The sequence below is a fragment of the Rhipicephalus microplus genome, chromosome X, assembly GCF_043290135.1.
Source record: "Rhipicephalus microplus isolate Deutch F79 chromosome X, USDA_Rmic, whole genome shotgun sequence".
Classification (NCBI taxonomy): domain Eukaryota; kingdom Metazoa; phylum Arthropoda; class Arachnida; order Ixodida; family Ixodidae; genus Rhipicephalus; species Rhipicephalus microplus.
The window spans coordinates 12,685,429-12,710,383 of record NC_134710.1 but is presented as its reverse complement, the minus strand read 5'-3'; the positions used below and the strand labels follow the sequence as shown (position 1 = coordinate 12,710,383).

The following is a 24,955-nucleotide window of genomic DNA, read 5'->3' as shown; positions in this document are numbered from 1 at the left end:
GGCGAAGCAATAAATGCGGCAGCAACAACTTGGAATGTAACGCTGAAAACGGCAAGCAGATCGAAACGTGCATCGTGCTGCTCACACAAAAATGACGCACGAAAACGATACTCGCAGGACGAGAACGAACTAAGAACGTTTAACGCTCGACACATAACACGCTGTTTAAACAAAAACGATGCACGATGCGTAATCACAGGTACAGATGCGTACAAACTAACAAGTGTCTCAGTTTTTACACCTCATTGTGTATGAAAAGCGCGCTGTTTTCTCAATAGGGGCCTGTGCAAAGACCAAAGTGACCTTTGTGGGCCGGCAACCACCGCTTTCGTTCTAGTGAAAGCCGATGGCACACGATTCCCCCACCAAAGCATAAGCGCTCGCGCACAGGCATCCATCCATGGGGCAAAGTACATACACGTGCATGCGAGATAAGCACGCGTCGGCGCATCGCGATGAGCTGAGCGCCGAGTGTGGGCGGCTTTTTTTTTTCATTGAGTGTTCGTTATATAGATACGTTCACATATACGGTGAATGACGGCGGCGGTGGCGGCGGCAAAAAAAAAAAAACCTGGATTGTTCATGTGCCATAAATACCCGCGTATATGACGATGTTTTTTTTTAATATTAGTGTTCCAAATGTTCGCTTCGTACTATGTGCGGATCCGAACGAAAACTTGCCCAAAAAACAAAAATTGTGCTTCAAGTTTTGGTTTCGTAACTGCCGTTTGGCTACGGCTTCGTTTTGTCTACGAGTGGCAACGACTTGGATGGATGGATGGATGGATGCTATGAGCGTCCCCTTTATAACGGGGTGGTGACAAGTATGCCACCAGGCTCGACAAAAAAAAAAAAAAAACCTTTTTTCTTTTTTTTATGTTGGCCTAATGCCTCTACTTCGATAAATTCTATCTTAATGGAAAAAAGGGTAAATTTTCAGCTTAAGTTCTCTGCCATTTACGGCACACTGTCCATATTTTATTTTTCCAATATTTATTTTTGTCCTTTCTCTCTAATTATCTGCCACCAATACTCTAACCGTCTCTTACTTATTTCAATCGCGGGTGTGTTCAGCTTTCCATTGTTGTCCCTAAAACCCAAGGCTTCCTGTAGGCTCGTGCCCAAACGTACACCTGGGTGGATATCTCCACATTCAATCAGAACATGCTCCGCCGTTTCCTTATCTTTCCCGCAGCATGTGCATTGTTCTTCTTCTTTACTGAATCTTGCTTTATAACTACGCGTTCTAAGGCAACCCGATCTCGCTTCAAACAGTAAAGCGCTTCCCCTTGAATTATCGTAAAATGCCTCCCTCCTTATTTCATTTTTGCCCTTTCGGTAGTTACTCAAAGCCGGTTTTTTCTCCATAGCTGCCATCCAGTAAATCCTCTCCGCCTCCCTGACTTTTCCCTTAACGCTCTTTGTTGACATATGGCTCACAATACCAGCCGTATATTTACTAGTGAGTCTTCTAGTTCTTTTTCTCCACTGTGTGTCCACGCTCTTCCTATACAAATAACGGAACACCTTCTCTGCCCATCTACTCTCCTTCATATTTCTTAGCCTTTCTTCGAACCTTATTTTGCTCTGCGCTTCCCTCGCCTCAAAACCTGCCCACCCCATATCGCCCTTTACAGCCTCGTTTGTCGTCTTCCCGTGAGCACCCAACGCGAGGCGTCCCACAGTCCTTTGATTTGACTTTGACTTGACTTTTTATCTTCGCGCCCTCGCGTGTCAAAAGTGAGCGCTAGCGCCATTTCTCTCTTTGTTGTTGAGTTTTTGGGCGCTTGGACAGCGTACGGGCGGACGTATGAACCTCGCTGTGGTCTGTGCATCATTTCGCAAAGGTGCAACATGCCAGGGCATCGCAACCAGTACTCGGCTGCATTCAAAAGAAAGGTCATCGAAGCTGCCGAGGAAATCGGCAACAGTGCGGCCGGACGACAATTCGGAGTCACCGAGGGAAATGTCCACGGACGGACGGACGGACGGACGGATGGATGGATAGATGGATGGATGGATGGACGGACGGACGGATGGATGGACGGATGGACGGATGGATGGATGGATGGATGGATGGATGGATGGATGGATGGATGGATGGATGGATGGATGGATGGATGGACGGATGGATCGACGGATGGACGGTTGGACAGATGGATGGATGGATGGACGGACGGACGGACGGACGGACGGACGGATGGATGGATGGATGTGGCTGTACCCTTTAGATCGGGCGGCGGCTAAAGCCACCTAGCCGTAATACTCAGTGAACCACTAACAAGACAACAAGATTTATCTTTTCCTTTTCTCTAAATGAAGTATAGGACTAGTACTTCGCAGTGAATGGTTTAATTTACACTCGTGCCTTGATTTTAGCCACCAATCATATTGTCACGGGCTAAGTAGATGCCTGAGGATGACGACGACGAAGTGCTGAACGGGAACGTGCTCGGACTGCAGCAGCGTCGTACGCATTAGCTCGCCAGTATATTCGCCAGTACACATTTGTTCATCAGTGTATACTTTATTCCCCGTAACATCATAGGTGGAAGGTGCGGGGTACCACTCGCTATACAGCCCAACGAGCTGGATCTTCGCAGCGGACGGCGCATTGCAGCTACCACGATGACTGACCAGGCTACTCAATGTCAACAAGATCCGTCAGCCCCGCAGCCGATCGTTGTGGTGCAACCTCGTGACCCAGGTCCATTCAACGGCACAAGTGGCATAGACGTCGATGACTGGCTTGTTCAATATGAGCGCGTCAGCAGCAGCAACCATTGGGGTCCAACGCTTATGCTGGCGAACATCATCTTCTACTTGCATGGCACGGCAAAACTCTGGTACGAGACACATCAAGAAGAGTTGACTAGCTGGGACGTCTGTAAGCAGAAATTGCGCTATCTATTTGGGAAACCCATCGGACGTCAAGTGGCCGCAAAGAAAGAGCTTGCGACTCGTGCCCAGACATCCACGGAGCCGTACATCGCGTACATCCAGGACGTGTTGGCTTTGTGCCGCAAGGTCGACAAGGACATGCTCGACGAGGACAAAGTCGGACACATCCTGAAAGGAATTGCGGATGATGCCTTCAATTTTCTCCTGTGCAAGGACTGCTCGACGGTGGAGTCGGTCATCGAAGCATGTCGTCGCTTCGAACAGGCAAAAAGTAGGCGCATAGTTCACCGATTTGACCGCCTTCCCAACACGGCGGCTACGTCCTCTTGCGAAGATTTGCCCACACTACACCAACCACCAGCGCCAGAAAACGTCACCAGAATAGTCCGTCGGGAACTCGAGGCCATGGCTCCCGCTATGTCTAGCGTCAGCGCGCCAGGACACAACCTCGGTGCTGTTTCAATGATACAGGCCGTGGTTCGCCAAGAGATCGCGAATATGGGCATTTCGCCACCTCATCAAAATGCCTCTGCTACTTCCAGCTCGGCTCCAGTCGTTGCGGCTGCCACTCCGAACCGCACGTTCGCGCCACGACGAAACCCAGCTGAATGGCGCACTCATGATGATCGGCCCATATGTTTTACGTGCCATCGGATAGGACACATCGCTCGCCATTGCCGCAGCCGGTGGACCTCATCACCTCGACCGAGCTTCTATGATTGGCGGCCTCGCTCTGAACGTGCACCTTATGCCCCGTCCTACCGTGCTGAGACAGGTGCAGAGTATAATCCAGAACGCCGGACCAGCCGCTCGCCATCGCCCGTGCGTCGTCAGTCCCGCTCGCCCCAACCCCGCCGTTCTCGGTCTCCTTACGACCGTCGCTCGGAAAACTAGCCGGTGCAGCCCCCGGAGGTGACGCTGCATACACGACTTGGACTGCAAATCCTCTGATTACTCCCGACCAGCGGTGCAACCTCCTAACAATTCTCGTTGATGATTTACCTATAACGGCTCTTATTGATACCGGTGCACAAATATCTGTGATGAGCTCAGACCTCCGCCGCCGCCTCAAAAAAGTTCTGACGCCTGCGATTGCACCTACCGTTCGTACCGCGGATGGGAGTACTCCTGCTGTGCTTGGAATGTGCACTGCGCGATTAACAATTTCTAAGCATCAAACTTCAGTTTTGTTCGCTGTACTGGAAAATTGCCCTCATGACCTAATCCTTGGACTCGACTTTCTGACTTCACACGCTGCGCTCATTGACTGTTCCAAAGGTCTTCTTCAGCTCGAACTACCATCCTTTTCGGAGACCGTCTCTACCAGCCCACCTCGTCTACGCTCTGTCGATTTCCTTAGACTTCCGCCGCAAGCCGCAGTCCAAGTCCAACTCTCGCCATATCCTGCAGTACCCGATGGTGATTATGTTGCTGCCCCGATTTCTGACGTCGCCATGACACGCAATGTTGCACTCCCCAACACGGTGGTTACCGTTAAGGACAACCGAACTTCGTTTCCCGTCCTCAATTTCGGCCTCTCAGCGCAAGTTATTCCTCGCGGCATGTCACTTGCGCATCTTACACCACTGGTCGACCACACAGTTTCCGCTCTAACCACCAATTCGCCACCCGATTTTTCATCAACGTCGTTCTCGTCACGTTCCTGTTCCGACCTTTTCAAGCCAATGCTATCTGACAAGCTCACCTCTGAACAAGTCTCTGCTTTCTGCCGTGTGCTTGCTCCTTATCAGGACATCTTTGACTTCGGCTACCGTAATTTGGGCCAGACATCTGTAGTAACCCATCGCATCGACACCGGTGACGCTCGACCCATTCGCCGACGACCCTACCGTGTGTCAGCCCCGGAGCGTGCTATTATACAGCGAGAAGTCGATAAAATGCTTGATAAGGGCATAATCGAACCCTCATCTAGTCCCTGGTCCTCACCCGTTGTACTTGTTAAAAAGAAGGACAATTGCTGGAGATTCTGTGTTGATTACCGCCATCTCAACCATATTACCAAGAAAGATGTCTATCCCCTACCGCGCATAGATGATGCACTCGATTGCTTGCACGGTGCCAAATATTTCTCTTCAATAGACCTTCGCACAGGCTACTGGCAGATCGCTGTGGACGACAAAGACAGAGAGAAGACGGCCTTCGTGACTCCTGATGGTCTTTATCAGTTCAAGATGATGCCTTTTGGATTATGCAATGCCCCCGCGACATTTGAGCGCATGATGGGCTCTCTCCTTCGAGGCATGAAGTGGACCATCTGCCTCTGCTATCTTGACGACGTTATTGTTTTTTCGACTACTTTCGACGACCATCTTACCCGTCTGTCCGCAGTGCTTGATGTTTTTCGACGTGCCAACTTGCAACTTAACTCGTCCAAATGCCGCTTTGGGCAACGCCAAATTTGCGTACTCGGCCATCTTGTTAACGCTGCGGGCGTTCAACCAGACCCTGCGAAAGTCCGAGCAGTTCGCCACTTCCCCACACCCCGCTCAGTCAAGGACGTCCGAAGTTTTCTGGGACTGTGCTCCTATTTCCGTCGTTTTGTCGAGAAGTTCGCTGAAGTAGCCCGTCCTCTAACCTGCCTCCTCAAAACGGATGTCGCATTCACCTGGGGCCAACAGCAAGCAAACGCCTTCTCGTCGCTCGTCGACATTCTCACCAATCCACCAGTCCTAGCACACTTCGACCCATCTGCTGCTACGGAGCTTCGTACTGACGCCAGTGGCCACGGCATAGGCGCAGTGCTCGCGCAGCGGCAACAAGGAATGCACCGCGTCGTCGCGTATGCAAGCCGTCTGTTGTCGCGCTCGGAACAAAATTATTCCATCACAGAACGCGAGTGCTTAGCTCTCGTCTGGGCCATTGCGAAATTCCGACCGTACCTGTATGGCCGACCATTCTCAGTTATTACGGACCACCATGCGCTTTGCTGGCTCTCCTCGCTCAAGGACCCTACGGGACGCCTTGGTCGCTGGGCGCTGCGCTTACAAGAGTACACTTTTTCCGTATCCTATAAATCCGGACAACTTCACAAGGATGCCGACTGCTTGTCCCGTTACCCAGTCGATCCCCCTGACACGAGGGAAGATGAGCAAGAGGCCCTCGTTCTTTCAATTACCGACTTCACCGACATAGCTGCTGAACAACGCCGCGACCCCTCTTTGCGTGCTATTATCAATGGTCTGCACTCTCCCCACCCTGACCACTCCTTACAACTGTTCGTTCTTCACAACGACATCTTGCACCGCTACAACACCCGCCCTGATGGTGCTGTGCTTTTACTCGTTGTTCCTGTGCATCTTCGCTCAGACGTTTTGGCCCAGCTGCATGATGCCCCCTCCGCTGGACACCTAGGGGTGTCACGCACGTATGACCGCATTCGCCGCCGATTCTTTTGGCCTGGCCTCTACCGTTCTGTGCGACAGTACGTTGCGGCATGCGACCTCTGCCAGCGCCGCAAGACACCTGCTCTGAGACCTGCTGGTACCCTCCAGCCCATTGAAGTACCAGATGAGCCATTTTTCCGAGTCGGCCTCGATCTTCTAGGACCCTTTCCCGTGTCGGCCACCGGTAATAAGTGGATTGCTATTGCTACCGACTACGCAACGCGGTATGCCGTTACACGCGCCCTCCCCACCAGCTGCGCTACTGATGTAGCCGATTTCCTTCTTCATGACATCATTCTGCGTCATGGTGCTCCTCGTCAGTTGATCACCGACCGCGGCAGCTGTATTCTATCTAAAGTAGTCGACGAGCTCCTGCGATCCTACTCTACCCACCACAAGTTCACTACAGCGTACCATCCGCAAACCAACGGCCTCACGGAACGCCTCAACCGTACCTTGACGAATATGTTAGCGATGTACGTTTCCAAGGATCACAAAGATTGGGACATCCACTTACCTTTCGTTACCTTCGCATACAACAGTTCACGTCATGATACAGCTGGATTTTCCCCTTTTTACCTACTGTTCGGTTATGACCCGCCTTTGCCCATGGACACCATGCTCCAATCTGACGCCGCCTCATCGACTGCTTATGCTCGTGATGCCCTGGCCCGAGCTGACATCGCCCGCCAAGTCGCCTGGGATCGTTTATGTGCCTCGCAGCTTAACCAAAAGAGTGCTTACGATCGCCGGCACCGCGACGTACAGTACTCTCCGGGGTCACTCGTCTTGCTGTGGTTACCATCACGTCGTGTTGGTCTCAGCGAAAAACTGATGTCCCGTTACGTTGGCCCCTACCGCGTCATACGCAAGGTCACCAGCGTGACCTATGAGATAGCTCCACTCCATACCACGTCAGTACCAGCTTCAGTTCCGACCGATATAGTGCACGTCTCACGGCTCAAGCCATACTTCTCACGCCCCGAGAATTGATCGCACCGGGACGGTGCTTCTGCCGCCGGCGGGTAATGTCACGGGCTAAGTAGATGCCTGAGGATGACGACGACGAAGTGCTGAACGGGAACGTGCTCGGACTGCAGCAGCGTCGTACGCATTAGCTCGCCAGTATATTCGCCAGTACACATTTGTTCATCAGTGTATACTTTATTCCCCGTAACATCATAGCCTCCTTCTAGATACCCGCCTAAAGGGGTCGTGAAACGGTTGCTTTACAACGACAATGCAACACCATCGGCAGACACATGTGCTGACTATATCATCAGTCCGAGTGGACCTGCATAGACGCTTTGCCTATCTCGGTACGCGGAACTATATTGGGCATATCGAGCGCGCGGAAGAGGCGCTCATCGGCGTCTGCCATGCACGATCCGCGTCCCACAAGAACGCTGCCTAATATGACGTCAGAGTTCAAGGTAGTGCAGATTGCGTATGGCAAAGACGCTGATGGGTGTTCCGGTTTCACACACTCGCAAGTTCCGAAGAGTCCCGTGTTCCTAGATAGGCAAATCATTACTTATGATGACGTCACCAAGTTAGTGCGTGTGGATGCCGGTGGCTTCGCATTGTCGCTTTAGAGCGAGCGTTTAACGACCCCTTTTTTAGGGGGACCCACAGCCCTGAGGCCAACAGGGCTCTGGGCCAACAGCTTTTGGCCCCCAGACCTGAGGCCAACAGCTTTTTTAGGGGGACCCAGAGCCCTGAGGCCAACAGCGTAACCAAAGACGGTTCTAAAGGGGCACAAATATTCAAGCCACACAGAGTCCATGAGAGAAGAAATTGGCGTAAGCACAAGGGCCGAGCTAAGTTAGATGTAGGTTGCCCCGCCGCGGTGGTCTAGTGGCTCAGATACTCGGCTGCTGACCCGCAGGTCGCGGGTTCGATTCCCGGCTGCGGCGGCTGCATTTCCGATGGAGGCGGAAATGTTGTAGGCCCGTGTACTCAGATTTGGGTGCACGTTAAAGAACCCCAGGTGGTCAAAATTTCCGGAGCCCTCCACTACGGCGTCTCTCATAATCGAATAGTCGTTTTGGGACGTTAAACCCCACAAATCAATCAATCAAATCAATCAAGTTAGATGTAGTCTATATTAACATGCAGCGTGGCAGGAATAGGTTAAAGTGGGAGAAAGTGGTTAAAGTGGAAGAAAGTGGGAAGAGCAGTTGAGGCAGGAGGAGCTGATGGTATATGGGGTTGTGGGGATACATCTTCGGGACATGGAGCAACCACCTTGCAATCCGGACTACGTAGGGGAATATTGAAATATTGGGAACAGAAGACAGCAAAAAGGGGGGTGGAATTGGTGCATTCATAGATAAAAGTATGGATTGGCATGGAGTCAAGCAGTGATGCATGGAACATTTATGGTTAAGAGGGAAAGTAGCTGAGCAGATGACACTCTTTGGTTTGGTGTACTTGTTGACGGGAGCAAAGGCCAGAGAGGAAAACCAGGCAATGGTGGAGTGTATATCAGAGGACATTGAGGAATTAGGAGGAGAGTGCGAGATAATTATACTAGGAGATACGAATGCGCACATAGAAGATATAGATGGGTATACTGACCCAACAGGCAAATTGATCATGGCTATGTGTGAAAGGCATGATTTCATCATTTGCAACAGTACTGAGAAGTGTGAAGGGCAAATAAAATGGGAGGTAGGAAGGCTGTAGTCGACGATAGATTGCGCACTGATGTCACATAGGATATATGATAAGCTAGGGGGAATGCACATAGATGGAGGTGGCTCCAGAAGTCTGGGTAGTGATCAGGAACATATCAAGCTAAGTTTTGGAAGAGCAGTGAAAGTGGGAAGGAGACAAGATGAGCAACCACAGGAAAATTTTTATTCAGAAAGGCAAAATGAAAGAGCCACTAGACAAATTGAGAAAGTAATCACTGAGGATAATAAAGCAGTGTGGACATACACCAATCTAATTAGACTGAGCTGGAGCTTGCTGAGGCTTGTGACAAGTCCCCTCGGAAAAGAAGACACAAACCCAAGCTTTGGCGGGATGAGGAAGTTAAGAGAGCCATCGCAAAAATGTCAGGAAGCCTCTAGGAAACATAGACATGCTAAGCAGAGTGGTGAAGCAAGGGGTTATGTTGAAAGAAAATGGGACATCTTTCCAAGCTGAAGAAGGGAAGCATCCCTTCTGATAATGAAAAGATTAGAAGAAAGGGGGTGCAGTGGCTGGCAGAAGTACATAAAAAGGATAGAAAGGCAGCTGCGAAATTTTGGAACCATCTAAACTTCCTGAGAAAAGAGACAAGCCTAGAACAATGGCTTATAAGTACAGCTCAAGGTGCTAGGCTAGAAGAGCACAAAGCTATAGAACATATAAGAACAAGAGTGACAGAAAAATTTCAACAAAGAAGTGCCTTATGCACCACAATAGACAAGGATGGATCAAGTGGCGCAATGGCTCCATTTTCACAACGAGAGTGGGAAAAGGCTGAAAAGAGGGTTCCTAGTAGTACATCAACAGGCCCAGATACCATTCCAATTATGCTGATAAAGACACTGGGTCCGAAGACTAAACAGACTTTGAGAGAGGCAGGGAGCAAAACAATAATCGATGGTGAAGTCCCCGATGGATGGAAACTTAGCAGGATGAGCATGATCTATAAAGGAATGGGGGACAAAGCTGACATAAACAACTACCGTCCTATAACAGTGACATCAGTGGTCTTTGTCATCGGCCCTTCTCATTCCTGACGGTGATTATACCATTACGCCGATTACTGACGTTCGGCTGACACGCAATGTTACTGTACCCCATACCATCACGACCATAGTGGATAACTGTGTGTTCCTTCCACTCCTTAACTTTGGTTTCACCCCTCAAGTGTTGCCCTGCCAGATGTCGCTAGCCCAGCTAACTGCCATAACAGACGACGATGTCAGTATTGTCGCTGTATCTGCTTCTGATCGAAGTGCAGTCTCGCGGTCACCCAGCTCAGACTATGCTATTTTTCGAAAGACGATTGGATCGGAGCTTTCGCCTCACCAGACCGATGCTCTCTGCCAGGTTTTGACCTCATACAATGACTTTTTCGACACCCACGATTGTCTCTTGGGCCAGACTAAAATTGTCACTCACCAACCCAGACAACGCTCCGACAACCTGAGGTTGTCCTGAGGATGACCTACACCGTACGAAAGTATGACCTGAGGAAGCCCTCAAATGAACCTCAAGTGGTCCTAAACCAGTCCGTTTGTCCGGCCTCAGATCGTCCTCAGGGCATCCAGAAAAGAGCACATTATGATGAGTCTAGTACTTTTTGAGGACGAAGCATACAAGACCTAGGCACTCATCAGACCTTACGAAAAGTTGCTCTAATTCTTCTTTTGGAGCGCTGAAATGACAACTGATCAATCAAAAGTGCCTGAACATGCACACTCTTTAAAGCACTGCCTGTGAGGTTTCAGTAACAATTTCTTCAAGTATAGCAATAAAAACAGCAATGCACAGAAAACATGTTTATTTTCAGGAATGAAACTTGGCAGTTTTCACTAGATGAGACTTCTTGCCCTGTGCCTTCAGAGGTCTTCATCCGATGGGCTTGACAACGCGACACTTTGAAGACATTCTGTAGTAATAGAAAGCAGCATATCTTGAAGCACAAGTGAATTTAGAGTATCAATAAGAATATTAAGACAATAACAGCATGCCAGATTTGAAAGCATAAAATGAAAATTATATTACCATAATGTGCAGGTACGAACTAGCCATTATATAATGGTGAAAATGATTTATATAGTTCATGCTTGCATACACATCAAAATTCGAGTAAGGCAAGAAAATTATTTAAACTATAACAGCAAAAGTATCATATGTTATGATAGCTTCAACAGCACAGATAATAAAACTCACCCTCATGGTGAGTGCGAGAAGTTCTTAAGCGCTGCTTCTGGAGCTTTTCCCCAGCATGCCGAAGCCACACTTTAATCACACACTCGATGTCATTTTTTTTTGTTTCCGGAAAATTTCGCCTCACGGCCTCTGAAAAAGTACAAAGTTCATAAAACAGGAATTACACAAACATAATACATTAATATAATGCTACATAGGTTGTTTGAAGAAGTACCTCTAGTCAGCATGATCGACATTTTGATAGGTGGGCACATCATCATTAAAGGTCCTTGCCATCCTTCCCCATGTTAATTTCAAGAGTACTGACATTGACACTATGTGTTGCATTACAAGAAGAACACCACGAAGAAGACATCATTGTAACTTTTTTGAAACCTAGCATGCAAAGAATGATGAGGCGCCTTTGACGAAAATACGTCCATGTATGAAAATGTTGACCAGCTTGTCTTAGGTACTTATTCCTGTTTAGAGATCCTCAGTGATCACTATGAGCTTCCATCTGTTAGTTTTCATCTGTACATAAGATTTCCACTACAGTTAAGAATGCCTAGTAGTGCTACCTGATAATAACTTCTGCAAGTAGTGAATGCTTGCGTATGTGTGCCATGCAAGTATACTAGTGTGCTTGAAGAAGCTGCAGGGTTTCTTACTGACAACAGATATTTCATGCTAAAAATTTTCCACGTTTAAGCACATAATTTTAATTAGCAAGCATCCTAAAAAATTTAATGCTTTCATGAAAAGATTGTTCTTTTGCTATTGACTTCAAATGAAAGATAATGTGGATAACAGACTTAGAAATGTCTGTACTCAAACACGGCTCTTGCAGCACATGGTGTTGTGAAACAAATTACTCACTGCAAATGACATCTGTGACACCTAGATCCACAAACTTCCTTTTGCCTTTTTGGCCTGCCCAGCTGAACTGCACAGCAACCTCAAGGCTTAGCAGAAGCTCCAGCATCCTCCTGGCTGCTGCCCCAAAAGTTGAGCCACCAAGGCCAGCAAGCTGCTGTATCTGTACAGTTTTGAGGTCATTATTTTTTTTAGAAGAGTAGCTTAATGCAGTGACTAGAAAAAAAAATTATAGAAAAATATAATGAATGACGTACAAGCTTTAGCTTAATGTTGCCATCAGCAGCAAGTCTCCCCTCAAGACTTAGAAATTGGTCAATATCCTTGACCGGTGTCAAAACCACATCATCATTTGTCTCATCTTGAAGCCTCACTGTTGTGTTGAAAAGGTGCTGCTGCATGGCATCAACCTGTCGTCCCAGCTGCTCTAGCCTCATCAGGATAGTTTGCGAAATTCGCATGAGTTGACGCACGTATTCTGTAAAGACGTGTTCATGAAGTAATAGCGCTGAATTGCAACATATAAAATGGCAAAAGCTGAGATAACATTGAAAATGAGAAGTGCTACTAAACACAGCAAAACAAGCACACAGTTGTTTATGGCTTCTCTGCACATTATTGTCGGTTTTAGAAATTTGTGCCTACATGGCTTCAGTTATTTTGTTAGCATGCTCAGTGATGCCTTTTTAGGACCTGAATACGCATGCAGAGTTGACACTGAGATGAAGCACCTTCATTGCGTGCTGTGATTCAGTGTACCCATATATTTACAACCTAGTTTTCAACAAAAACTTGGAATAAGTTCAGAAAAATTGTTGAAAGTTAGGTTATTAAGTGAATTTGTGAAAAATAGAATAAGCAGAAACAGATACTTTAATGTTTTAAGCACTGAAACAATGTGTGACCAGACCATACATATAACAGTTGCCATAGTTTTTGCAGCAAAGTGATGCCACTATCACTTTCCCAACGAAAGCAAAAAAAAAATGTTTAAAATATAACTCTTCATTTATGGGGTAAAAGCGTGCTCATCGCCATCAAAGTGACACACAGTCCTCATTTCCACTGTGATCAAGAGGCATGTTCTCTACACTAAATAGGCGACAACAGTTGTTTATGAATTAAAAGTATTAATTGTGGCACCTTCGCTTCAATTTTTCTGAGACATCAGGTATTTACACTTGATAAAGCAACTACAGTTAGTACATTGTTCCGAAATTGCAAATAAGCAATTATGCTGCTTACGACTGGCACAGCTATAAGACAAAACGTTTTGCTTAGCACTTGCAAAGATTTTAATCTAAAGAGAAAAAAAACTGTATTCCCTAGACAATAAATACAAAGATTGTCTTCACCTCTGAAGTGGCACCCGGGTAAGAAAGCTTTAATGTTACTTACCAGGAGGTGAGCTTCTATTGCTAGAGGGGAAGCCTAATGAAGACCCATGGGTATTATTGTGTGCAGTCCCTACAGAAGCATAGATGAAGGTTTTAAGATGCACTTCTAAAAACTAGCTCTGAACATTTCATCGAAAGTATTCTTACATGAAGGGCCTTGCTGACTACTGTTATGTTGCTGCAACACTTGCCTTTCAAGGTTGTCTGCATGCTCTGTAAGTGACAGTTCCTACAAGTGACAGTTGCCATTGTTTTTGCTACAAAGTGATGCCACTGTCATTTCTGTCTACTGAAAAAAAAATATTTTTTTTTTGATTATGGGGTAAAAGCGTGCTCATTGCCATCGAAGTGACACGCAGTTTTCTCATTTCCACTGCGATCAAGAGGCATGTTCTGTACACCAAAAAGGTGATAACAGTTGTTTATGTATTAAAGCTTTAATTACTGGCACCTTAGCTTCAATTTTTCTGAGACAACAGGCATTTACACTTGATAAAGCAACTACATTTGGTACATTGTTCCGAAATTGCAAATAAGCACCCTATGTTGTTTACCACTGGTGCAGCTATCAGACGAAACGTGTTGCTTAGCACTTGCAAACCTTTATAACGTACAGGCAAAAACACTTTGTATTCCCCAAACAATGAATATAAAGGTAGTCTGCATCACAATAGGTGCCGATCTAAGGAAGCTCTAATGTTACTTACCAAAAGGTATGCTTCTAGTGCTAGGGGAATTGGAAGGTGTGTGTCTACTGGTAGGAGAATTCCTGATGACATTTTGCCCCTCATTATATCCTGCTCTCTGAGCAGGCATAGATGATGTTGAGGGAAAGCCTAAGCCAGGCTCGTGGCAATTATTGGGTGCAGTCCCTGCAGAAGCATAGATGAGCCTTTTAAGCTGCACAATTCTAAAAACAGCCCCTGAGCATTTTATCAAAAATACCGTCTTACATGAAGCCCCTTGCTGACTGCTGTAATGCTGCTGAAATGGTGGCCCTTCAAGATTGTCTGCATAAAAAAGAAAAGGGACAAGAATCAGAGTGATGGGACAGTTATTTTGGCCAGTTACGCGAAGCTCCCACCATCTTTCCATCAACACTTGCTGCAAAGCTTTAGTTGCAAAGTGATGCAAAGCTTTAGTTGTTCCAGAGTTTAGAAGGCTGGAACTACATTTACACTTGACACACCAACTACAGTTAGTAAGTTGCTCCAAAACTGAAAAGAAGCATCCATGCCATTTAGCTCTACCATAGCTTTAGACTAAACATATTGCTTAGCATATGGAAAACTTGGTGCCTAAAGTAAAATAACAACTTGCATACATAACACACAATAAATATGAAGGTAGACTTCACACGTAAAGTGACACCCATGGAAGGCAGCTTTTGTATCACTTACCCAGAGGTCTGCAGTTGTTGCTGTATGAACCTCTGTAAACATTTTGACCCTCAGGTGATGCCATTCTCGGTGAAGGGGCTCTTTGTGATGGCCTAATGCCTGCTGGTGAACTGGAGTCGAACGCAGGCACTTCACTGATATTGGATCTAGTCACTGCAGAAACATAAGTGAAGCTTTGAAATGTAATTCTACACATGCACTTTGAGCTGTTCATCAAACATAGTCTTACATAAAGCCCCTTCCTGGCCTGTGGTGCGATGCTGCTGCAGTGGTTGCCGCCCTGCCTTGTCTGCATACCCTGTTAGAAAACAGAGGCAAGAAAAAATCAGCGGGTAATGGGACAGTAGAATAGTCATGTGAAGATTAGACAAATTTTCCATTGTTTCTTCATGGCTCCTGAAAACCTGCAAACCTTGCATGAAATCAGCTCCGTCTACAACATAATCAAAGTTACAAATCTGTGCAGTGAGAATGATATAAAAAATGAATTTCAAGCGCTAGCATCACTCTGTCGTGGAATACTCAACACCAAGCAAAGGGCAAGTGTCCAAATTCGATACGACCCTGGGTATTTCTCTTCTCAGTTTTAATTTTTTGTGTCTATCAGTTACTTTTTCATGTCCATCAGGCCACTGATGGCCATGGCGACCCCACTCAATGCAAGAACGGGTGTTCAAGAGCTGCTCTAAAACTGATGTGCATGGTTTACGTACAATATCCCCTTTGGCAAAAACTCTTGGTTGGAAGCGAGTACTTAAATGCGTGCTGACATTCTCAGTTATCGCAGGTCAGAAGCATGTCATATGCTATTTGACATGACATTTTGGAAAGGAAAATGAAAAGTAAATAGAGGTTAACATGGAGTTATTAACCAGTTTGCCACCCTGCATAGGGGTGTAGAAAAAGGGGTTGTAAAGAGGAGAGATAAATAAAATAGCAAGAAAAAAAAACAGGATTTTATCCCAGAAGCATATCACCTTCATGTTCCAATGACCGTGGCTGGGTGGGCAGTGGCCGATTCTCTAAATTTCTTGGTCGCTTGTGTTTTCTCCCTAAGAAAGCAAGCCAGAATCAGCATTTCACAGCCCTAAAGCCAGATAACCCAGTGTTACTTTTGGCGGTAGATAACAGAAAACAGTGTGAGCAATTCCGTGGGGCTATCATTGTAAAATAGGCATTGCAGGATGTAAAAAGATTCAATACTATTAAAAAACATAAGTACAAGCAGTTCACTTTACGTAAAGTTCAAAAATGGTGTTATACGTCTTATCATTGAAGCTGGAGGTGATGGTGCCCCTTCATCATCTTCAGACTCATAGGATCTCTTATTTTTTTTTCTTCTGCCTTTCCCAAGTTCTGCCTCGCCGTCCAAGTTGGATCCATTTTCTACCCTTGGCAGATTTGCCCGTGCTTCGGCATATGTATCTGCAGAAAGAAGGGCAACAACTACTAATTAAATGATAAGCATGATCATTTCTCAGATCTGTCACACATAACAAGTAGAACTCCAATTCCTTTGCATAAGTCATTACCAAGCAGGTACTAAGAGTCACCCATGATATTAAAATGGATCATTTAAATTTTGCTGCAATGACAGCTGACATGCAAGTATTCACAAAATATGAGATACTTGATTTCGCATAATTGTTCTTTTTTTCCTGATATTCTCGAAGCTATCTTCTGATATTCTTCGAAGCCATCTTCTGATATCTTTTCCTGATATTCTCGAACCCATCTAAACTTTTAAGAAGTTACTTTGATCTAAAGTGGCAATTAGAGTTACAATGCTGAAATTGCAGTTTATTACATACCTTTTACTTCATTGCTGACCAAATCGCTGAAAAACGTGCAGTAAAACAGCATAAATAAGGAATAATTTACCAAATTCTCGGACAACAGTGCAAGGCACTTCTATCCAGTCAGCCCCTGGAGTCGCTTTCGCCTTCAACAAACTATGTACATATTTAGTTTGTCGAGGCCACAGGCAGCCGTCGCCTTTCAGCCAACTTTTGAGGATGATCCCAGATGTATCATCCTCTTCTGGGAAGAGAACGACAACGTATTGACCTTGCAAAAGAAAGAGAAGCCAAATTCAAATTCTGTATACATTCTGACACAGTTGTGAAAGTTTATTACATGTGCACTGTAGCATGCAAAAGAGGGAAAACAATGCTTTTCCTTTTCAAATACACTTTCAGGCATTTCTGTGAGATGTTCTTCAGAGGCCAATACCGCAGACTAGAAGGCTGAGACACTGAGTAAATTCCCAGTATGGAGGAAGGGCATGGCAGAGAATAAAAATCTTCACACTTGAGGAACTTCCTTCCAATTATGCATGGCTCACCGCACGGGAGATGAGCAAAATTGTCAATAACGACGATTGACCCATCACTTAGCCTACAGCACCCATTTCTCTTTTCAGCTCTAAGAATGACATTGCCAGGCAATGTTACTTTTTTAAACTCGGGGCCTCGGCATGGAGCAACAAGTGGCCCGTCAGCATGCTCTGCAGCAAATACGACATGGCTTTCAGTTTTCTTATGCCTCAGAGGACGGTGTGCCTGCTCAGCAAGCCTGTTGCAAAGTTGCTCCAAGGGAAGGTCTGGCTTTCTCAGCATTCTCTTTAACGAGGACATATGGTTTTCAAATGGGAAGGCACTCCATGAGTCCAAGGGGCCAAGGTGTGTAACATCATCTGCCAAATGACACAGGCCATGCACATTGTGTGAAACATGCTCTTTGCCATAAATGCTTATGAATGTCCGGATAAAAAACTTGAGCATGTTTCCGGCATACTCTATCTCACTTGCAGGTGCAGCTGGTGTGGAAAGAACAGAGATCCCCACATGTAAAGCTAAGAAGTTCTTGTACATGTGTGCAGGAATCAGTGATGACAAAACAACGGGTCCTCCATATAAAAGAAAAAAGCGAAACTCAGTCGCTTTCCACCGATCAAGTTCAGCAATGCTCCTCGGCTTTCGGCTAAAATCACATGGAACACACCGTGCAATTTGAGAATTTTTTTCCGACATCTCAAGACGCACTTTGCTTCCAAGTCTGGTCACTTTTGGGCCACGTACCCACAGTGTCAAGAGCTTGTTCATGACACCCAAGCACACAAGGTGCATGTAATCTAATGGTATATCTTTCACTAGGTCAAAAGGAAGTTCCTCAAGAATACTTTCGCCTGTGTGATGCTCCTCCTGGACTTTTAAGCGAAAGCTGTCATCTGTTCGCTTGCGAGCATTGACGTTTGGGAAGCACACCCTGCCCTCACAGTAGACACCTTTTACGTCACATTTGGTGCAGCTGTAATAGCCTGTGTGGCTTCTGACATATAATACAAATGCCTTTGCTGGTGCATCACATATGAGGGCATACAAGCTAACAGGAATTGCAGTTTCTCCAATGGTAATCCCTGTTGTGATAGCAGCATTTATGTCACAAACAAATGGTCGCAAAAAATCATTCGCGTTGTTGGGCTTGCTGCTTCCGAAAAAAACACCCACTATAAATGGTGCTTTGTCCTCCAAATTACTTATGCGTCCCAGTATGCACCAAAATTGGCCCCGTGAACTTTTTGAAACCGGCAGACCGTCAATGTTGAAGCTAAGCTTCAAAATTCTTGGTAGTTCTGCACAATCTTGCAGCACTCGCTGTAGGCCTGCACTGAGGCCGAAATGATGGTATTTCCCGCCGGCCAGCTGCAACACTTCCAGGCACTTCTTGGGCGTCTGTAACAATGCCCTTGCAGTTGAAGGGAGCGCGCTGAAGCATTCGTGGGACTGTAGTACTCTCAAGAGCGATGTAACTGAAGTGTGCGATGCGCGAGATTGTAAGGCCCACGCTTGCAGTCTCTCACGAAAGGCCAGCAAGCTGTCCACACTGCCGCGTTCACAAACTTGCTCTTCGTTACTCCCAGTCGGTGCCAATTCGAAAGAATCCCTCTGCCTCACCTGCGAGGTCGCCGAAGTCGAAGCCGCAGCGCTGCTGTCATGGAAGGCACGCCGTTCGAAGTCTGTGTGATCGTGAGGCACAGAAACACTGCAGCCGCTGGGGTAGCACGCGTCGCCAGAAATCAAAACGTGTCCTTGGGGCACATCCGTTTCTGGAACGATCGAGGAGTGTGCCGAAGGCCGTTCTCTGTCATGAACACAAAGGCGACGATGGCCGTCTTCGAGGTCGACCGCACAAGCCTCGGAGGGCAAGTCGCTCTCTCTTTCGGCGTTGCGGGAATCTCGGTCAACGTACCGCGTGTCATTTATGACATCGGCCTCACTGTCAATAAGCTGAAAACTAGCATTGACGCGCCGATTAATTTCACGCCGAAATTTGCGATCCGCGCTCTCAGCCATCTTGAACAGCACAGAGCACAGTAGAATGGTGGCTAGACCAAAGAACACCCACCACCAGAACACGTTGTTAGGCTAGTCAGTTGGTTTGTACATACATACATGAATAAGCAGTAAAGATATACAGCGCGAGGCTGAAAATCAACTGTCCTCTCTTTTTTTATTTATTTACCTTTGCGGCTTACAACTTCAATATGAAAATTTAACAGAAGACACTCACCTGGCATGCTTACGATTCTTTGAGGGCTTCTGCGAGAAGCTTCCTCTATGGCGAGAAGTGTTGTATTGGAATGTTGACTCGACCAATGACTCGACTTGACTTACTGCAGGCCCATAATGATGATGATGATAGTTGCGTCACTTTAAAATGGGTAAACAGTGTCGTAGACATCCAGATTTAAAAGCACCTTGACTGCGCATGGTGACCGCATTAAGGTACTGCTTTTTTTTTGTTAGCACCACCACAACTTCAGTCGCCCATTCGTTTTCCCACAGCGTTCTAGTTCCAATGCTGCTCTATTCACGATAACCTAGGCCAGCCCAGTCGTCAGCATGGTCAGTTGTCGTCTGCTCGATGGGACCGTGCGGCATTGCAACACTGGACACTCGAGAATAACGTGCTCGCTATTCACAGTTTTCACGCCTGCATTCATTTTGGAGCCGACACCGTTTATACTCGCACCAAACTTGGTCTGCCGCACGTGCGTTCATTGGGGAAACGGGTCAGACCACAGTCAGTGCGATATAATTCCGTATGCACGTCGGCGGTAGATCACGACCAACGAAAACGTGCAGGCAGAAAGTTTGGCCTACGATCACTTACAAAGTAAATAAATAAATAATAAATAAAAGAACACGTCTTTCTCGTGTTGGCTTGAAGTGCTTCCTCGTGTAACTATCTCATTTTAATGATCGAGAAGTACTTTACTATTATGACTCGAAAGTAGGCATACGAAATCCCGTGGACTTATTCGTTAACAGCCAGAAAATTAACCAAACACGAATTGCGAAAGCTGCATGCACCTACGAAACATGCATATCCTCAAAACGTCCTCGAGCAGACGATATCAGGACAATTCTTCGTCCTTAAAAAGGTCTCAAAGGGGCATTTTGGGGATAATCCTGCAAGTGTCGACTAGAGGACCAAATGAGGACGTCCTGAAACTGCCGAGGACGTTTGTACCATATGAGGACGACCTCAGGTCGTCGAGTGTTGTCTGGGAAACCAACACTGGTGACTGCGCCCATTCACCGTCAGCCGTACCGCGTGTCGGCGCCCGAGTGAGAAGTGATTTAAAAAGAAGTGGCCAAAATGCTTACCGAAAACGTAATTCAATTATCATCAAGCCCTTTGGCATCTCCCGTGGTATTAGTAAAAAAAGAAAGACGGCTCATGGCGTTTTTGCGTTGATTATCGCCACCTCAACAAAACTACCAAAAAAGGCGTGTAGCACATACCACGCATTGACGTTGCCCTCGATTGCCTTCATGGCGCCACCTTCTTTTCATCTCTCGACCTCCGATCTAGCTACTGACAAATTGCTGTAGATGACATGGACCGAGAAAAGACCACCTTCCTTACTCCTGACGGTCTTTACCAATTCAAGGTCACGCCCTTCGGTCTCTGCAACACTCCAGCGACCTTCGAGAGAAAGATGGACGCTCTCCTACAAGAATTTAAATGGTCGACATGTTTGTGTTACCTGGACGACATGATCATTTTCTCCCCTACCTTCGCAACCCACCTTGAACACCTTTCGACCATTCTATCCATATTTCGGCGGGCCGGCCTGCAGCTCAATTCCTCCAAGTGCCACTTCGGTCTTCGTCAGATTACCATGTTGGGTCACCTTGTTGACGACGCTGCCGGCATACGACCAGACCCGGCGAAAGTACGCGCTGTAAGAAACTTCCCAATTCCATGCTCTGTCCTTGATGTTCACAGTTTCGTGGGCCTCTGCTGCTACTTTCGACGGTTCATAAAAAACTTTGCGGCACTCGCACGGCCACTCACCGACCTTCTCAAACAAGACGTCCCGTTTTGTTGGGGCCCTCTTCAATATGACGCCTTCTCTCAGCTAACCACTGCTCTAACGACACCTATTCTTGCACATTTTGACCGCGATGCTCCTACAGAAAGCGAACAGACGCGAGTGGTCATAAAATTGGTACAGTTTTGGGACAAATTCAGCGGGGCAACGACAGTGTAATCGCGTATGCAAGCCGTCTGCTTTCAAAGTCTGAATGCAATTACTCTATAACAGAACGGGAATGTCTCGCCTTTGTCTGGGCGGTTTCGAAATTCCTTCCTTACTTGTATGGCTGCCCTTTCCGTGTCATCACAGATCATCACATGCTGTGTTGGCTTTCTTCTCTGAAGGACCACACTGGATGACTTGGCCGTTGGGCATTATGCCTATAGGAGTATTCCTACTCAGTTTCTCACAAGTCTGGATGTCTCCATCTGGACGCCGATTGCTTGTCCCGCTATCCTGTTGATCAGCTTGACAAATCAGACATCTAGCCGAGCCTCAGCATCATGTCAATGTCCCAGTTTCTTCAGATTGGTGATGAACAATGCGCATTTTTGTCCCGAGTGATAGACGATCTTTTGCGCTATTCTTCGACGCAGCACAAGTTGACCCCTTCCTACCATCCCCGAACAAATGACCTTACCGAACGCCTAAATCACACCCTCACAGACATGCTCGCGATGTATGTGTCCTCCGACCACCATGACGCGCCACGATACCAGTGGTTATTCACTCTTTTATTTGCTCTATGGCCGTGATCTGAAGTTACCACTCAACACCCTACTTCCAAACACTGCAACGCCATCAACTGAGAAGTTGTTCTCTCGCTACATGGGTCTTTACCGTATCATCCGCCAGGTAACCGACGTCACCTATAAGATCATTCCTGCATCACAGACCACAAGCCTGCCTGCAACCACACCCAGTGATGTTGCGCACGTCAGCAGGCTAAAACCTTACCACCTGCCTTCTGAAGACCATAATTAATGTGCACCGAGACGGCGCTTTTACCGCCGGGGGTAATGCTACGTAGCCGACATATCAGCGGTCAGAAGACGACAACGAGGAAGTGGTCTGTCGGTAGTGCGTGCTGTCCTCCATCTTAGTTGATGCTATACGCATCAGTGTCAATATTGATTCTAAACAGACACGCCTCGTGTCATTTTTACGTAACAATATTTTTATAGTACACTTCCCATGTAGCTACTTTAGCTTTTTGTTTCATTTCCGATCATGCAGCTTCGAAAAAAAGCAGCAAATCACCGTGTGAACCTGTTCTAAGGCTTCAAAGCAGTGTTCCATGCCCGGGTACAAATAAGATAAGAAGTGGCTCCTACAATGCATCATTTTAAAGATGAAAAGCCCACACTTATATGAGCATCTAAGGTGTCACAATGTCCTTGCCGTGCCAAGTTGCGTATGCCTGCAGAAACATATGAATGTTTGTATCCACTGCATCGTACCACACACATGCCAGTGCATTGCCACGGAAAAAGCTGGCAGCGCCTCCGACAACAGTGCCACCACTGCGTATCGCAAATGAGGTCAACTTGGAGCGGCCGGTTTTCACACCTCCCAATTCTAGCTACCCTACTCATGGTGCACTCGCAGCGGCCGTATCGCTAGCTTCATATAAATGAAGATAGGTATTGTGGGATGTAATTGTGTAAGGATAAGGAACATGAATGACAGGTGGTAGCATGTAGATCATAACGCACGTCATGTAAGGCACGATTTGCATGCTACGCTCATAGCGACTGTATGGGGAATAAAAATAACTGGTGTTAAAAGAATGACATACATGGCGTGACCTTCATGCTAGGCTCATTGTTTGCTCACGGTCAATTTGCTAGTTTGGTATACACCATAACTAGCATATATTGCCCGACGTGACTGTACAATGAACGTTATTATCAGTTCCCGAAATTAAAATGCTAGCACCACACATATACTATACGGCATGATTTACATGCCATGCTCACTGTGCACTTGCCACCAGTTTGCTAGGTTTACGTACCACAAAAATTGGTACTGCGAGATGTGACTGAATGATGAAAATAAGTTACATGTGGTAACACAAATAAAAGAATGGTAGTTTTAAAGACTTTTTTTTTGTGTTACACACAATATGAATGAGATTTTAACAGACAGTATAAGGGATGCTAGTAGTAGGAATTGTAATGTAAATGTAAATCAAGTGGATGGAATGATAACTTGCCGCCGGCAGGAACCGTACCTTAACAACTCGTCCGCAGCAGTCGCATTTTGACAGAGGCAAAATGGTACAGGCCCACGTATTGTACATGTCAGGGCACACGTTAAGGCACACCAGATGGTCAAAACTTCCGGAGCCCTCCACTATGGCATCTCTCTTAAGTTGTCCCTTTGAGACGCAAAACCCCACATATCGTCACATAACTTGATTATAAAAAAAAAAACGCATCCGATGATGCTATATGATGAGCACAAATGGTAGATCCCAACATGCAAATCCCGACATGCGCGTCACAATGCATATTACACCAGCTAAACTGGCATGGCATGAGTGCGTGACAATTATAAATGACAGGTCATGCATTGTGTATACCAGAATATAAATTCATATAGTTATGGTATATACCCTATCATACATGCATGCAAGGTAAACATGTTATATTATAATGAAGTAGACATCCCAACATGAATTCATTCATTAGCCTTTAAGACAAACAAGGCCATGTATCTAGCTCGTTGCTGGCTGCTTCACATTACATTGATTCCCACCAATGCGTTGGATCTGCTGGATCTTCTGGTGGTTAATTTTGCTCTAGTTCTCTTCAGATTAAAGGCAATCCTAGTCCTCTCTAATCTGTGATCTGAATGCTGACGCGTGCCTATTATATTCCACTGACACACACTTTCGATGCTCATTGAAACATCGAAAACCATGAGCATCATTGGCTCTTTTTTGCACTGTCACGGAAATAAGAAAATGAGGTTTATGTACTTTTACTGGTTCTTTGATGTGAGCATGTCCACAAGTCACTATTATTCAGTGTTGGCACTGAAGCCGAACAGCACATTTGGAATGGTGACAACAAACCTTTCCTGGTATTTCTTATCGGCAAACTGTATCTGTTTACAGACACATAAGAAGTATGTAACCACAATACCAAGGCACAATCTCTTTATTGGAAAAAATTTTCACACGATTTTGCAAACTCCTTTTATCACTGTCTATAACTTTGATTTGGCTCCAGATAGAGATGGCTGCACATTGACACATGCCTTTGGTAATGGGTACAAGCCCAGGCTCCTTTTGAACTCTGTGATGTTCGTTATCCACATGGGTCCCTGCAACAGGTAACACAGCACAAGCTACCGTAACTTGCTTATAACCATGTGGTATGCTCACGAATTGATGATGCATAAAGACTATCACTTCCAAATGTCAAAAGTGACCCCGGTACCTGTGGTCAACAATGGTACGTATCTATGGAATCTATTGCTCAGTTAAAGGAAGTGAATTCATTAACCAGGCAGTACAGACTACCGTTTCTAAACTGCCTACAAGCAGTATAATCAGATTTTTAACAACCATTCAAGAGCTTAGGAATATTCATGAGGTATTAGACATTCTTAGTCTAAGTGAAGGTACCTGCATCAATGTAAACTAGTTAAGGCCATGCTTTTGAACCTCCACAGAATGGCTGCTCCCCAAATTGTACACAACCTACCAAT

At 46.2% G+C, this 24,955-nt stretch overlaps 3 protein-coding genes across 6 annotated transcripts in view; all 3 read right to left on the bottom strand.

The window, feature by feature from the left end:
- Positions 1-10,789: 10,789 nt before the first annotated feature.
- LOC119166715 (uncharacterized) lies at positions 10,790-19,569 on the bottom strand. 4 transcript variants are annotated; one of them, XM_075881837.1, is made up of 14 exons: positions 19,423-19,569; positions 16,732-16,917; positions 16,114-16,275; positions 15,828-15,902; positions 15,080-15,148; positions 14,851-15,003; positions 14,404-14,460; positions 14,158-14,322; positions 13,598-13,663; positions 13,452-13,520; positions 12,311-12,531; positions 12,057-12,216; positions 11,199-11,327; positions 10,790-10,914 (listed from the first exon to the last, which is right to left on the bottom strand). In XM_075881837.1, the coding sequence occupies exons 1-14, from the start codon at positions 19,427-19,429 to the stop codon at positions 10,865-10,867; spliced, it is 1,569 nt and encodes a 522-aa protein (XP_075737952.1). In that variant the 5' UTR covers positions 19,430-19,569; the 3' UTR covers positions 10,790-10,864. The 4 variants fall into 4 exon arrangements, with proteins under 4 accessions (XP_075737952.1, XP_075737953.1, XP_075737954.1 ...); XM_075881838.1 differs by lacking the exon at positions 13,598-13,663; XM_075881839.1 differs by lacking the exons at positions 13,452-13,520; positions 13,598-13,663.
- LOC142776830 (uncharacterized) lies at positions 16,942-19,000 on the bottom strand. The gene is made up of 2 exons (XM_075881188.1): positions 18,951-19,000; positions 16,942-18,903 (listed from the first exon to the last, which is right to left on the bottom strand). The coding sequence occupies exons 1-2, from the start codon at positions 18,998-19,000 to the stop codon at positions 16,983-16,985; spliced, it is 1,971 nt and encodes a 656-aa protein (XP_075737303.1). The 3' UTR covers positions 16,942-16,982.
- Positions 19,570-24,384: 4,815 nt separating the features above from the next.
- Positions 24,385-24,955, bottom strand: part of Ide (Insulin degrading metalloproteinase) — a 212,598-nt gene continuing 212,027 nt past the window's right edge. The window contains exon 27 of the mRNA XM_037426592.2: positions 24,385-24,568. Within this exon, the coding sequence (XP_037282489.2) occupies positions 24,452-24,568 (117 nt within the window). The 3' untranslated portion in view covers positions 24,385-24,451. The remainder of the gene's footprint in view (positions 24,569-24,955) is intronic.